General features: G+C 55.7%; 9 protein-coding genes across 9 annotated transcripts; all 9 read left to right on the top strand.

Annotated features, from left to right (window-relative positions):
* Window positions 1-124: 124 nt before the first annotated feature.
* DQ04_00411000 (hypothetical protein) lies at window positions 125-535 on the top strand (the record flags this gene model as incomplete). The annotated part of the gene is made up of 1 exon (XM_009308935.1): window positions 125-535. One exon carries the CDS (start codon window positions 125-127, stop codon window positions 533-535), a length of 411 nt encoding a protein of 136 aa, XP_009307210.1.
* A 467-nt stretch (window positions 536-1,002) lies between these two features.
* On the top strand, window positions 1,003-2,190 carry DQ04_00411010 (ATP-dependent DEAD/H RNA helicase; the record flags this gene model as incomplete). Its single annotated transcript, XM_009308936.1, has 1 exon — window positions 1,003-2,190. The coding sequence occupies one exon, from the start codon at window positions 1,003-1,005 to the stop codon at window positions 2,188-2,190; it is 1,188 nt and encodes a 395-aa protein (XP_009307211.1).
* Window positions 2,191-2,831: 641 nt separating this feature from the next.
* On the top strand, window positions 2,832-3,791 carry DQ04_00411020 (hypothetical protein; the record flags this gene model as incomplete). Its single annotated transcript, XM_009308937.1, has 1 exon — window positions 2,832-3,791. One exon carries the CDS (start codon window positions 2,832-2,834, stop codon window positions 3,789-3,791), a length of 960 nt encoding a protein of 319 aa, XP_009307212.1.
* Window positions 3,792-4,489: 698 nt separating this feature from the next.
* DQ04_00411030 (hypothetical protein) lies at window positions 4,490-6,103 on the top strand (the record flags this gene model as incomplete). The annotated part of the gene is made up of 1 exon (XM_009308938.1): window positions 4,490-6,103. The coding sequence occupies one exon, from the start codon at window positions 4,490-4,492 to the stop codon at window positions 6,101-6,103; it is 1,614 nt and encodes a 537-aa protein (XP_009307213.1).
* A 383-nt stretch (window positions 6,104-6,486) lies between these two features.
* On the top strand, window positions 6,487-7,437 carry DQ04_00411040 (putative target SNARE; the record flags this gene model as incomplete). Its single annotated transcript, XM_009308939.1, has 1 exon — window positions 6,487-7,437. The coding sequence occupies one exon, from the start codon at window positions 6,487-6,489 to the stop codon at window positions 7,435-7,437; it is 951 nt and encodes a 316-aa protein (XP_009307214.1).
* A 762-nt stretch (window positions 7,438-8,199) lies between these two features.
* DQ04_00411050 (hypothetical protein) lies at window positions 8,200-9,024 on the top strand (the record flags this gene model as incomplete). Its single annotated transcript, XM_009308940.1, has 1 exon — window positions 8,200-9,024. The coding sequence occupies one exon, from the start codon at window positions 8,200-8,202 to the stop codon at window positions 9,022-9,024; it is 825 nt and encodes a 274-aa protein (XP_009307215.1).
* A 487-nt stretch (window positions 9,025-9,511) lies between these two features.
* Window positions 9,512-10,768, top strand: DQ04_00411060 (hypothetical protein; the record flags this gene model as incomplete). The annotated part of the gene is made up of 1 exon (XM_009308941.1): window positions 9,512-10,768. One exon carries the CDS (start codon window positions 9,512-9,514, stop codon window positions 10,766-10,768), a length of 1,257 nt encoding a protein of 418 aa, XP_009307216.1.
* Window positions 10,769-11,009: 241 nt separating this feature from the next.
* DQ04_00411070 (hypothetical protein) lies at window positions 11,010-11,333 on the top strand (the record flags this gene model as incomplete). Its single annotated transcript, XM_009308942.1, has 1 exon — window positions 11,010-11,333. One exon carries the CDS (start codon window positions 11,010-11,012, stop codon window positions 11,331-11,333), a length of 324 nt encoding a protein of 107 aa, XP_009307217.1.
* Window positions 11,334-11,599: 266 nt separating this feature from the next.
* On the top strand, window positions 11,600-11,863 carry DQ04_00411080 (hypothetical protein; the record flags this gene model as incomplete). The annotated part of the gene is made up of 1 exon (XM_009308943.1): window positions 11,600-11,863. The coding sequence occupies one exon, from the start codon at window positions 11,600-11,602 to the stop codon at window positions 11,861-11,863; it is 264 nt and encodes an 87-aa protein (XP_009307218.1).
* Between the last annotated feature and the right edge of the window lie 106 nt (window positions 11,864-11,969).

The raw sequence follows: 11,969 nt of genomic DNA on the forward strand, positions 1-11,969 counted from the left end.
GCAGGAGCAGCAGCAGGCCCTGCGCGCTGAGGTAGAGAGTCACGGCGGCCGCGTGCGCAGCCTCGAGGAGGCCAACTCGGCACTGACGGACGCGCGGTCGGCGCTGCTGCAGGAGCGGCGCACGATGGAGGACACGTGGACGGCGAGGGAGCGGGAGACGCAGCAGCGCATCGCCGCCCTTGAGCAGCAGCTGCGCAGTGAGAAGGAGGGATTCCTTGGCGAGCTGAGGGAGTGGATGGTAGTGCTGGAGGACGCGCGCAAGAAACTTGCCACTGCCGAGTGCGAGCGCGACCGTGAGAAGATGCTGCGAGGCATGCTGTTGGAGCAGCAGTCTGACGAAGCGCGTCTGCAGGAGAAACTCATGTTGGAGAAGCACAGCAGCACAACGCAAAAGCTTCGGGAGAGGATTGATACGCTTGAGCGGGCGTGTAGGCGCAGTGCGGCAGTTATCGCAGAGCTCCGCGAGGCGCTGCACCGAGCCAATAAGACAGCGACAGAAAAAGCGACAGCAGCGCCCGAGACGGATGATGCTTAGTCCTACATACAAGCGCGTATGTGTGTATGCGGGCACGTACAGCTTGTGTGTTCCTCGTGTGCACCATCATAGTCTCTAGACACGGAGAACAACTAGTGTTGCTGCTGAGCCAGGTTGTCATTTTGTTCTTTTGTATCACTCTCATTGCTGTGAAAAGACGAAAGAGAGGAATGAAGAAGAGGTGGATTAACTGCAGTGCTCTTCTCATCTCTTCCTGTTTGTATTGTTGTTGTTATTTTGCCTCCCCCCGTTGTGTCCTTTCCGTTTCTGTCTACGTTCCGTTTTTTTTTTCTATTGTTGTTGTTACTTTTGTTTTGTTTTTGTGCTCCCATCGCTTCACATGCCCAAGGAAGCAAGGGCGACGTGGAAGGGGTAATAGATAATAGAGCGTGCGTGGTTCCGATTTTGTCGAGTCCACACTGTTGTTTCCGTTCCCCCATTCTCATACACAGCGTTACGCAGTAGCAATGGGAGAGGTGGAGCGCATGGCGGAGAAGGAGGAGACCGACATGCAGGCGAATGTCCCTGCCATCTCGACGTTCGAGGCGATGGGGTTGAAGGAGGAGCTGCTGCGCGGCATGTACGGCTACGGCTACAAGAAGCCCACCGCCATTCAGAAGCGCTTCATTGCGCCCTTCGTGCAGGCGCGCGACCTCGTGGCGCAGGCGTCATCCGGCTCCGGCAAGACGTCCGCCTTCTGCATCTGCCTGCTGCAGGTGTGCCAGCCGGCGCTGCGCGAGACGCAGGGGCTCGTGCTCAGCCCGACGCGCGAGCTCGCGCTGCAGACGCAGGACCTTTGCAACAACATCGGCCACCACATGGGCCTCGCAGCGTACGCGTCGATCGGCGGCAAGAGCATGGAGGAGGACATCCGCCGCCTTGAGAGCGGCGTGCAGATTGTGTCGGGCACGCCGGGGCGCGTATTCGACATGATCAAGCGCCGCCACCTGCGCGTGAACCACCTCAAGACGCTCGTGCTCGACGAGGCGGACGAGATGCTTGGCAAGGGCTTCAAGGCGCAGATCCACGACATCTACCGCATGATCCCGCCGCTGCAGGTGGTGCTGGTGTCCGCGACGCTGCCGGTCGACGTGCTCGACATGACGGAGAAGTTCATGACGGAGCCGGTGCGCATCCTCGTGAAGCGCGACGAGATCACGGTGGACTCCATCATGCAGTACTTCGTCGCCGTCGACGAGGAGAAGAACAAGTTCGACACGCTGTGCGACCTGTACGACACGCTCACCATCGCCCACGCCGTCATCTTCTGCAACACGCGCAAGAAGGTGGAGCAGCTGGCGAAGAAGATGACGAAGGAGAAGTTCTCCGTCAGCTCCATGCACGGCGACATGCCGCAGGCGGAGCGTGACGAGATTATGTGCAACTTCCGAGACGGCAAGAGTCGTGTGCTCATCTCCACCGACCTGTGGTCGCGCGGCATCGACGTGGAACAGGTGTCGCTCGTGCTCAACTACGACTTGCCCTTCTCGCGCGAGCAGTACATCCACCGCATCGGCCGCACTGGTCGCATGGGCCGCAAGGGGCTGGCGATTAGTTTCGTGAAGCACGACGAACTGCGGCTGCTGCGCGACATTGAGCAGTTCTACGCCACGCAGATCGAGGAGCTACCGGCAAACATCAGCGATCAGTTTTAAGGCAACATGAATGAGCTGAGGGAGGGAGGGAAGAATGAGAGGAAAGAATGAGTGGTGGGTGGGAGAGGCGCCGCTGAATCGCGAAGAGCGAAAAAGGAACGCGCGAGAGGTGATCAGCAGGACGAGTAGAATAAATGCGGGAGAGGAGTGGAACGCAGTCGGAGCGCTCTGGCTGTGTGTTAGCTCAGCTTTGCTGGTGTGTGTGTCTCTCTCTCTCGGCAGCCTCGCCACTGCGCCACCACTTCTTCGGTTAACAGGCACAACAGAGATGAGACAAGCGGAATGATGAAATGCAAGAAAAACAAATATGAAAAAAAAAAGGAAACAAACGGTGTCACTTGCCACCCCGCACATGCGGCAACCCTGTTGGCTTGAGGGCTCACCTTTGTCCCGTTCTCGCTCTGTGTGTGTGGGTGTGGGTGTAGTTGAGAAAGGTGGAAGGGCTTTCTTTTTTTTTTTNTTTTTTTGGGGGGGGGGTGTTTGTGCCTCTTTTCGTTTTGTCCTCGTTTGCGTCTCACCACCCCCGCCGCTGCTTGCTGTTGTTTTTGCTGTTGGCGACAACAAAAACACACATCACTGCATGCATGTGTAAATACATAGGTAGAGATAGAAAGTGTGGCCCGCGCATTCAATCGAAGGCAATGGAGCCGCAGAAGCAGAAGTATGGACGCGTCACACCGCGCTTCACCGACGCGCTGCTGTTCACCAAGAAGCTATCCAGCAGCGCTAGCAACTCCTCCCTCGGCTGCTACTCCGATGCGTCTAACGGAAACGAGCAGGAGAGGAAACAGCAGCGACTCTTGGATAAGAGCAACTACGGCGCGGCGAACGACCCGTATGCGGCGCTCGTCGGCAACGCGGCGGAGGTGCGGCGGCGCGTTCACCGCGCTAACGGCATCACCGCACGCCTCCGCGACATGTTGCAAGAGATGACGCGGCCCCAGCAGCAGCAGGGGTATGAGCAACATCAGCAGGAGCCGCAAGGTGAGGGACTAGAGAAGCTCTACTTGGATTTTGAAGCGGAATTCACCGCGGCGCTACAGGCCATGAGGGCGATGCGCTACTTTGGCGCGCTGACGGAAGAGGAGAAACTGGCGATGCCCATCACACGCGCTGCCTTCATTGCGTCACGCACCAATCTCATGCATGTCCACAGGAATCAGCACGAGCTGTTGTCACGGCTGCTCTACACGGCGTGGAAACAGCAATACCGGCTGCGGCACGACGTGGTCCGGCGGGACGGTGGTGCACAATGCCCGTTCAAGCACGCTTCCTCCTTCCCCTCTAGGCTCTACACGGTCAGCAACACCCACAGCGGTGCCTCCTGGTCGTTGGAGGAGTCGAAAATCTGCGGCATCACCAGTAGTTATGACAACAGCGATGCGAAGGATGGCAACGAGGTACATGATGACATGGAGCCGCTGCGTGTTCTTCTGCAGAAACTGCAGGGCATTGTGCTAACGCAGCAGGAAAGCCTCCGACGCCTAGAGGCACGAATGGCGGGCACAGCCTCGAAAGATGAAGTAAAGGCTGCCCACAAGACGATTGAGTCGCACCGACGCTCCCGGCCGCCCACATCTGGATGTTGCTGCTCCATGTGACGGTGATGACGTGTCACCTGTACTCCTGCTTGAATGATTTGCAAATGCTGCTTGTGCACACAGAGCGCTGTTCCACCACCCACCCTCTTACATTCACACTTTTAACTACAGTTGGATGCACTCACACAGTTGGACACACATGCACATTCTTACCTTCCTATGGAGAGGTTCTCACAAAAAGAATAAAACGATTTGTTTATTTAAGCTATATTGTTGCGTTCCGAGTGAGTGATTGTGTGTATTTGTGCTTCTGTCTCTCTCTGTGTATGTGTGTGTGTGTGTGTGTGCATCTGCGCTCCCTCCTTTTTCCCTTGCTTGGCATTCGCCGGGCCATTCCTCTGCGAAGATTTGGTACCGCCTTTGAGATGTCAACTTATTCCACGTTTGGTATGTGAAACTCGGGTGTAGACTTTTTCCAGTATTCCACAGTTCAAAGTGTATGAGAATACCGCATTCCCTAGCCTTCTCCTTTGGAAAAGATATATATTTATATATAGATAAGCAAAACAACAATCAAACATGTGTGGGAATAATCTCAAACAAAAAAAGGATAATAATAATAATACTGCCGCTGCACCCAGGTGTGGTGAGCTATCGATATCTGGGTGGTGGTTTCTTTCATTACAAGCGTTGCGTGGATGGTCTCTTCATCTTCTCTGTTTTGGGTTACTCAGGGTTCGTGCAGGAAGGCAAACAAGATGGCACTCCTGCGGGTGGATGCTGAGGTGGAGCTCCTCACAGACGTAGGAGCAAAACCCGTGCGTGAGCAGCTGCAAGCTGTGGAGTTTGTTGTGCGCAACGCCAAGACGTCCATTGCGTGGCCGCTGCCGTCAGGGCAGCAGGAGCTCTCAATGGCGGGGGATGTGACACTTGGTGAGGCGGTAGGAGAGGTGGAGCGGTTACTGGGGCCATCACTGCTCTTCCACGCCCCATTGGGTGGGCAACTGTCAAAGGAGTTCCGGGCATTGGTTCGCCGCGGGCTTGCGCGTGTGCTGACAAATCTGGTGCTCCAGCAACTCCACGACACAGAGCGGCAAGCGAACGCACGCGTTGGAGATGTCACAGAGGAAGAGGATGTTGGTAGCAGTAGCGTTGCGGCTCAGTACGTTTCGATAGAGAAGCGTGCCCACAACACGGAGGTGGCACGGGTCCACTGGTCGCCGCAGCTGCTGCAGCATCTTCTTCTTCGTACCGCTTCTGATGCGTTGCATTTCACTGCCTCGCTGCCAATGGCGGCGACGTTGATCCCCCTCATAGAGGACCTCGAGGCTGCGTCCCTAACCCACGGATCAGGCACCATTGACCGCCCCGATGTGCACAGGACGTGCCGACTTGCATTCGCGTTCAAACGTTTGGATGTTGTCAGGCAGAGCCTCCACGACGAGCACAATGCGGACCGCTTAGGTGCCTTTCTTTACCATTCGTACCTCAAACCTGCGGAGCAGATGCGGGAGGCGGGTGGTGAATCACTCCAGCCACCGCTGCTGCAGCTGCGCGACGCTGCCGACTGCTACCAGCGTGCGCTGGGCCTGGCGCAGGCGGGGCTTCGCTACCCGTACCGTCATGTCCTGCAGCCGCCGCCGTCGCTTGAAGACCGCGAGGCGAACGCTGCCGATGACGACATGGACGACGAATGTGCCGCACTCATTGGCGGTGAGCGGGACATAGCGCCAGCGAACCGGTATCTGAATTTGCTGCTGGGTCTCCAGCGAGGCGCAGCAGGAGCCGAAGAGGTGGAGTGTCTCTACGGCGATCCCCTACTGGCGAATGGGCGTGTCGTGTTTCCACGCGCGCACGCACTCTTCCACGTGTGGTATGCGCTGCACCGCCAGGTGGTGGTGGCCGCAGCCAATGCCGCGCACACGCTGCTGCTGATGCAGCCCTCTACCACGCCGGGTGCGTCGTGCAAGGGCGGTGGGTACGTAGCGAAGGAGCTGCAACAACGACAGGTGCGGGTGGCGCGGTGGTGTGTTCGTGTGCTGAGTATTCTTCAGCGCCTCTGTGGGTGGTGTGGTGATGCGGTGCGTCACGAGGCGGACGCCCCATCGGATGCGGAAAAGGAGTTGCTCTGGTTGTACACTATCAAGTTCAAAATTCTTCTTCGACGGGCAAAATTGTTGCGCGTTGCGGGCGCCCTCGATGAAAGCCAGAAGGCTTATGAAGAAGCAGAAGAGCAGCTACGAGCCCTTTCGACCCGGCAGCAGCAGCTACTGGGAAGCGTCCTGCAGGACGTCAGCTCCCAACTCGCGCGGGAGAAAACCCTTCTCGGCGACGCAGTGAGGCAGGGGGGTGGCCTGGTCTTGCGGCTGTAAGTCCTCTTTTTTTTTTTGTGTGTCACCTCATTCAAGCAGAGTGGCTTGGTGCAGCGCTCTCACAGTGGAATTCATTTTGGTATTGTTATTGTTTTTTTTCTCTCGTCTTGGGGGGGTTGTCTCTTTCTTTCTCCCTTTTCTTTCTTTTCGCATTCGGTTTTGCTGTCCCCCCACACTCAGTACGTAGTGGAGAGAGGGATACATACACACACCTACGCAACTGAGAGAGGAAGGAGGAGGCTAGCCACACACATACGGTGAGAGAGAGAGAGAAAGACACACATACATACACACAGCCGTGCGCACTCCCGGGCGAGGGCCTAACCTTCCCCTTGCTGCTGGTGCTGTGAACAGGGCATCCGCACTCTTCTGTCCCTTGTGTGATGGACCGCCTGGCGCAGTTCCTGGCGGCGTGCGGCCCGTCGCTGCTGGGCGGCGTGCCGGAGCCAGGCTCTGACTCGCCGCGCTCGGTGAGTCTTGGTGTTGTTGAGCCGCCCGCCGAGCAAGACGTGGAGGCGGCACGGCTGCTGGACGACTTCTACAATTTAGTAAGCAGCGCGAACGGCGCGATTGACCGCATCACGTCTCTCACGCGCGACATCGTGGCGAAGCACTCGGAGATCATGAGCACCGTGGACATGGTGAAGTGCAACGCGATGCGCCGCGAGGCGGAGGAGCTTGCGAACCAAATCAACGACGTCGCGCAGACCACGACGCAGAGTATTGAGGCGATGCGGAAAGCAACGGAGAAACTCAAGGAGACGCCGGAGATGGAGAGCCATTTCATAGGCGTTATACGCATCGAGGAGAACCAGCGGCGCTACATGCTGCACCGGCTTACAGAGGCGATGGAGGCCTACCAGCGGCAGCAGAGTTCAGTGGAGCAGCGGTACCGCTCGCAGACAGAGCGGCAAATCAAGATCAAATACACGAACCCAGACGGGTCTGCCATAGATGATGAAACAGCGAAGGAACTGGCTCAGGAGGTTCTCGCCAACAACACATCAAGCGCTATCTTTCAGCAGAGTAAAGATGTTCTGGCGCAGATCATCGAGACAAGAAATGATATCTATCGTATTGAACAATCGATGCGATCTCTGAACCAACTCTTTAACGACTTGGCATTCCTCGTGCACGAACAGGGGGAAATCATGGATGTGATTCTGAAGAACATTGAGAATGCCACGCGCTATGTGGAGGCGGGCCGCAAAGAGTTAAAAAAAGCACGCAAATTTCAGAAGCGTAGTAGACGGAAGCTCTGCTGCATTGTGCTCTTAGTAGCTGCGATTGTTGGATTGTTTGTCCTTGCTGCAGTTTTGGGGAAAACATTGTAGGCTGGTGTCATGTGTCTCGGTTTGCATTATCCGTCTGTGCTTATGTGAGTCTCCCACTCATCCGCTCTCTTTCTTTCTGTGTGTGTGTGTGTGTGTCACCACCGCAACAACAACGAATTCCACTAATGACCCACCAGTTATTCTTAATTGTAGAGAGGCTTTCTACCGAAGTGTCTCCTTGCGGGAGTGCGTGGCACTCTGGCATGTGCACACGAGAGCACCCATGCCATCTCTTCATTTGTGTGTGCCTTCCAATGTGTCCACGCGGAAATGCGGCAGTGAGGAGGAATGTTGTGGAAATTGAGAATGGAGTGAACGAGGATACCTGTGTGTGTGTGTGTGCGTACGAGAAAAAAGAGAAAAAGTCAAGGATGCGGTGCTGTAAGTTATAATCTCTTGGTGTAGGAGCGGTAGTACGCTTCTGTTGCTTTGCGAAGAAGAACAAAACAGGCTTTCCCCGTTCCTTTGGAAAGATATTTCTAAAAGGAAAATATAAGCTGTTCCGTTTCATTTCCCATGATGTGAAGCAAAACGGCCTGTGGAGCGGCGAAAAAAACGTCCTGCCGCGATGCCCTTCCCCCTATATCCTTCTACTACCACTACCACTACTACTGCTTCTTTTTCTTCTGCTACTCTTCCTTCTCATCTGCGACCTCCGTCTGCGGCACAGTTGTCGTCCCACTCAGTGGTTTTGAAGCGGGGACTGGTTGATATCCTGTAGCAGACATAATTACACACATACAGTGAAGATAGGAGGGATTGATGCGGCGCCTCGTTTGTTCGCCCGCACAGTGCGCGGTGCTGCGCCCGTGTCGCGCTTCCATCGTCCTGAATCGCGGATCCACCTTTAATATGGCGCAGCGCAGCTACTTTAGCTTCCTGCGGCGCAAAGTCCCGCGCGTCAAGGTGGAGGAGGCGCTCTTTGACAAGCAGTCAACGCACTACACAGGGACCATATTCGGCCTATCGGCAGACGCCGTGGTGTTTTACTCAAAGGCAGGCGCTGCAGTGTTTTGCATCATTCTGGTATTTGGTGTGTTCATCAAGGGATACGCCATGCTCTCGCGATTTAGTCTCGCGACAGTGGCACGCTTGGGATTCATGAGCGGCTTTGTCTCCAGCGCGGTACTCTACACTGTCGTCCTCGCGGTGATTCGGCGGTTTAAGATCAACCCAAACGCGGTGTACAACCAATCCATTGCGCTTGTCATGCGCAATGAGAGTGTGGTGCAGCACCTCGGCGCCCACCCACGCACAGGGGACTTCAAGGCGTACTGTTATAGCGGTGGCTTTCGGCTCCCGCTCCTGCGTCGCATTCGCAGTGGAAACTACGAGCTTTCGGACCTACTCGGACTGAAGGAAAGGCGAATGCAAATGATGTTCATCCTGCGTAATCCAGCAAATGGGCGGGAGGGACTCGTCACGTGCGACGTGCGCCGAGAGACGACTGGATTCATGGCCTCCACTAACACCTACAGGTCATTGGCAGTAACGCTAACGGACGCTGGTCGCACAACGGAGCCGAAGACTGTCGTGGTGATTGGCCGACCAGAAGATGTGGTATATCGTGGCCTCATGCGCCTGTAGAAGGATGAGAATTTACACGTACGCATATGCCCTTAGGTTTGTAGATGTGATTGGATGCACTTGGTGGAGCGTTATAGGTTGCTATTCATGACATGGATGCCCGTTCATTCCGCCAACTATGGGCTGTGTGTGTTTTACTTTTTACACGTATTTCTTGTTCTGCGCCGCCAACGTGCAACGCACGCAGCAACCTCCCTGTTCCAGAGCCTCAGGGTTTGAACACTGACTACGAGGAAGCCAGTTTAGGGGGGCACACAGTGTGTCTCAGGAAAGGAAGAGTGTTGCTACCTCTTTTTCTTTGTTGTTCCTTGTTTGCAGTGTTACGCGGCGTCGAACTTGGTGTATGCGAGCGTGTCTGCCCCACCCGGCCTCTTCTCCCATTCGTTGATTTTGTTGTTGTCCTCTCGTTTTATTGACTAGAGATTCTTTTTTTTTGTTTTTTTTTTGGGGGGCGCATGCGCTGTAAGAGGCGCGGTTAGGCAGCACCATGTTTAATGCACGCCGCGAAACAGAGGCCGGGGCGTGTGGCGCCCTGCACCCCCTGCGGTTCCGGCTGGCGTGTGAGCGGCTGCGGTGCCCGTACGATCTGCCACTCGACCTGGGGCGCCGCTGTGGGCCGCAGACTGCATCGTGGTTCTCCACCCTCCTCGGCAAGCCGCAGCCGCCGGTGCGACGCAGCAACGACGCGGTATCCAACACCGGCGCTGTGGGCACAACGCACGACGGAGAAGAGGCGATAGTTTCGGAAACTGGAGCAGAAAGAGAAGAAGTGTCGAGCGGCACTTCGTCACCACTACCACCACCGCTGTTGTCTTCCGCAAATGATGGACATGGCGGTCCCGTGTCCACAGAGTGTGTGGCTGCTTCTGGGTGGGACAGCTGGGAAGCGGACGCGGCCACAGAAGCACGCCCAAGCACCGACGACGCGGATTCAACCGAAGATGAGAAGAGTTCTCAGCAAAGCGAGCGAAGTGTCGCGTTACACTCGAGCCATGGGAGCCATAGAGCCCCTGCATTGCGCGGGGAGATCACTACACCAACCCAGATTTGTGCCCCAAGCGACGAAGGTGTGCAGTGCAACATCATTAGGGAGGATCCAGGGTTCTCTGATGTCGCGGGTGACCCGGATGATGGTGATGGTGATGCTAATGACACGTTGCCGCTTCGCAACGATAACATAGATTCCGCCACACCGACGCAGTTACATCAGCTGGAGGGTCTGCTTTCGAGTACAGTGGAGAAGTTGTACACTAAACTGCAGGGGACTGCGCTGAAGGTTGTTGCGCTGGACGACTTGAACCGGCAGCTTGTGGAACACTTTCACCAGCCACAGCAGCAGCAGAAGGCGGTAGAGGACAAGACAGAGCTGGCTATATACTTGTATTCGCTGCGGCGCCAGGTGGAGCTACTTAAAAACGCGTGGGACGCACATGAGGCAGCACGGCTGGACGCGGAACGGCGTCTTGCGCGGCAGAGCAACGCGGTCGAGAAGGTGGTGCGCGTGGAAGTTGTGCGGGCCTACGAGACGCCGCCTGTACCTTACAAGAAACCACCCTATATGCCACTTACTGTCACACGGCGGCAATCCGTGGCAAGTTCCCGGCAGAGCAACACCTCTCCGAGTACGACGTCAAGTTCCGTCCTCTCCTCTGCCAGCACAGAAACCTCATCCAGCAGGCTCTCCACGTCCTCCGTAACATCGGTAGAAGAGGAGCTGTACTCGGATGACTTTGAGGACGAATAGAGTCTAGGCTTCTCTGAAGCAACACGAAATGTTCGTCTTGGGAAAAGGAATATGAGGAAATATCGTTTTCTTTACAACAGCGCCTCTGTTTTGTGCCGAGGCGCCAGTTATGCGAAAGAATAACTTATACTTACCGGCACTAAAAGCAGAGTGCGCTTTGCAGAATCTCGACAAAATATATTTTTGCATGTGTACCACTTCTAAATGTATTTCTTCTTCTTTTGTTCTTAGAGACCCCCAAATGAAGTTGAGCCTTGGATCAAAGCGCTTTAAGTATCTCTATCATGTTGTTGTTTCACATTGCTCAAACCACACACGCGCACTGCATGTAGTAGTGTGCAGAACGCTGTTTGAGCACTGCCACATTTTCGACGAACTGGACAAAGGTAGGGGAATTAACGGAATGGGGCATGCGCGACTGCATCTTCAGGCCCACAGGCCGTTCATCATTGAGGACGGATTCGTTTGTTATTCTGCCCCAGCAGCCAAGCCCAAAGATCAATGCAGAGAACCTTTCAGTTTGAAGTCGGCTTCGCGGGGGTGGCTCACGTCCTTTGGGAGTTGAGCCAGAGAGTGCACACAAGGCTGTGGAGCAAAGGCGTTATGTTAATGATTTTTTTTTTGCTGTGGTAATGTGTTGTCCTCCTTCGGTTTGCGCGCGCGGTGCAAGTGCAAATGACCGTCGGTGCAGCAGCGCTGCTGGGTGGACAAGGGCGTCTCCGGCAACCCGACATCCCGTCGGCGCGCTTCTTCTCCATCCGTTCCCTCCTCCTTCCTTCTTTTTCATCCCCCTTTGCTGCCGTGACTGGCCGGGACGTGATGCCGAACTGAATGCTCTTGACACCTCTTCTGACACAACACTACATGACGTGCATGCATCCGCTGCAGTTATCCCTGGCTGATCCCTGCCCCTCCGTTAGCCCCGCGAAAGAAGCCGTAGCCTGTCCGCTCTCGTGGACCGTCGGCGCCGACACGGGTCGAGATACGAGCCCCGGACACCAACAGAGACATGATGCGAAAGCATTCTGTGCGCATGACACCTCTAGACTGAGCTTCGCCGTGACGCTAGCACGCGATCAAGTTATCCCTGGCTGAGTCTCAAACCCCCCACCACCCTTGTGCGCACCCACGCTGCGATGATGCCTGTTACGTTTCACTCTTGTCGGAAGAAATCTCGTGACGACACATGGCTACATTGCCA

Source organism: Trypanosoma grayi, assembly GCF_000691245.1.
Source record: "Trypanosoma grayi strain ANR4 Tgr_41_V1, whole genome shotgun sequence".
In the NCBI taxonomy this organism is placed as follows: domain Eukaryota; phylum Euglenozoa; class Kinetoplastea; order Trypanosomatida; family Trypanosomatidae; genus Trypanosoma; species Trypanosoma grayi.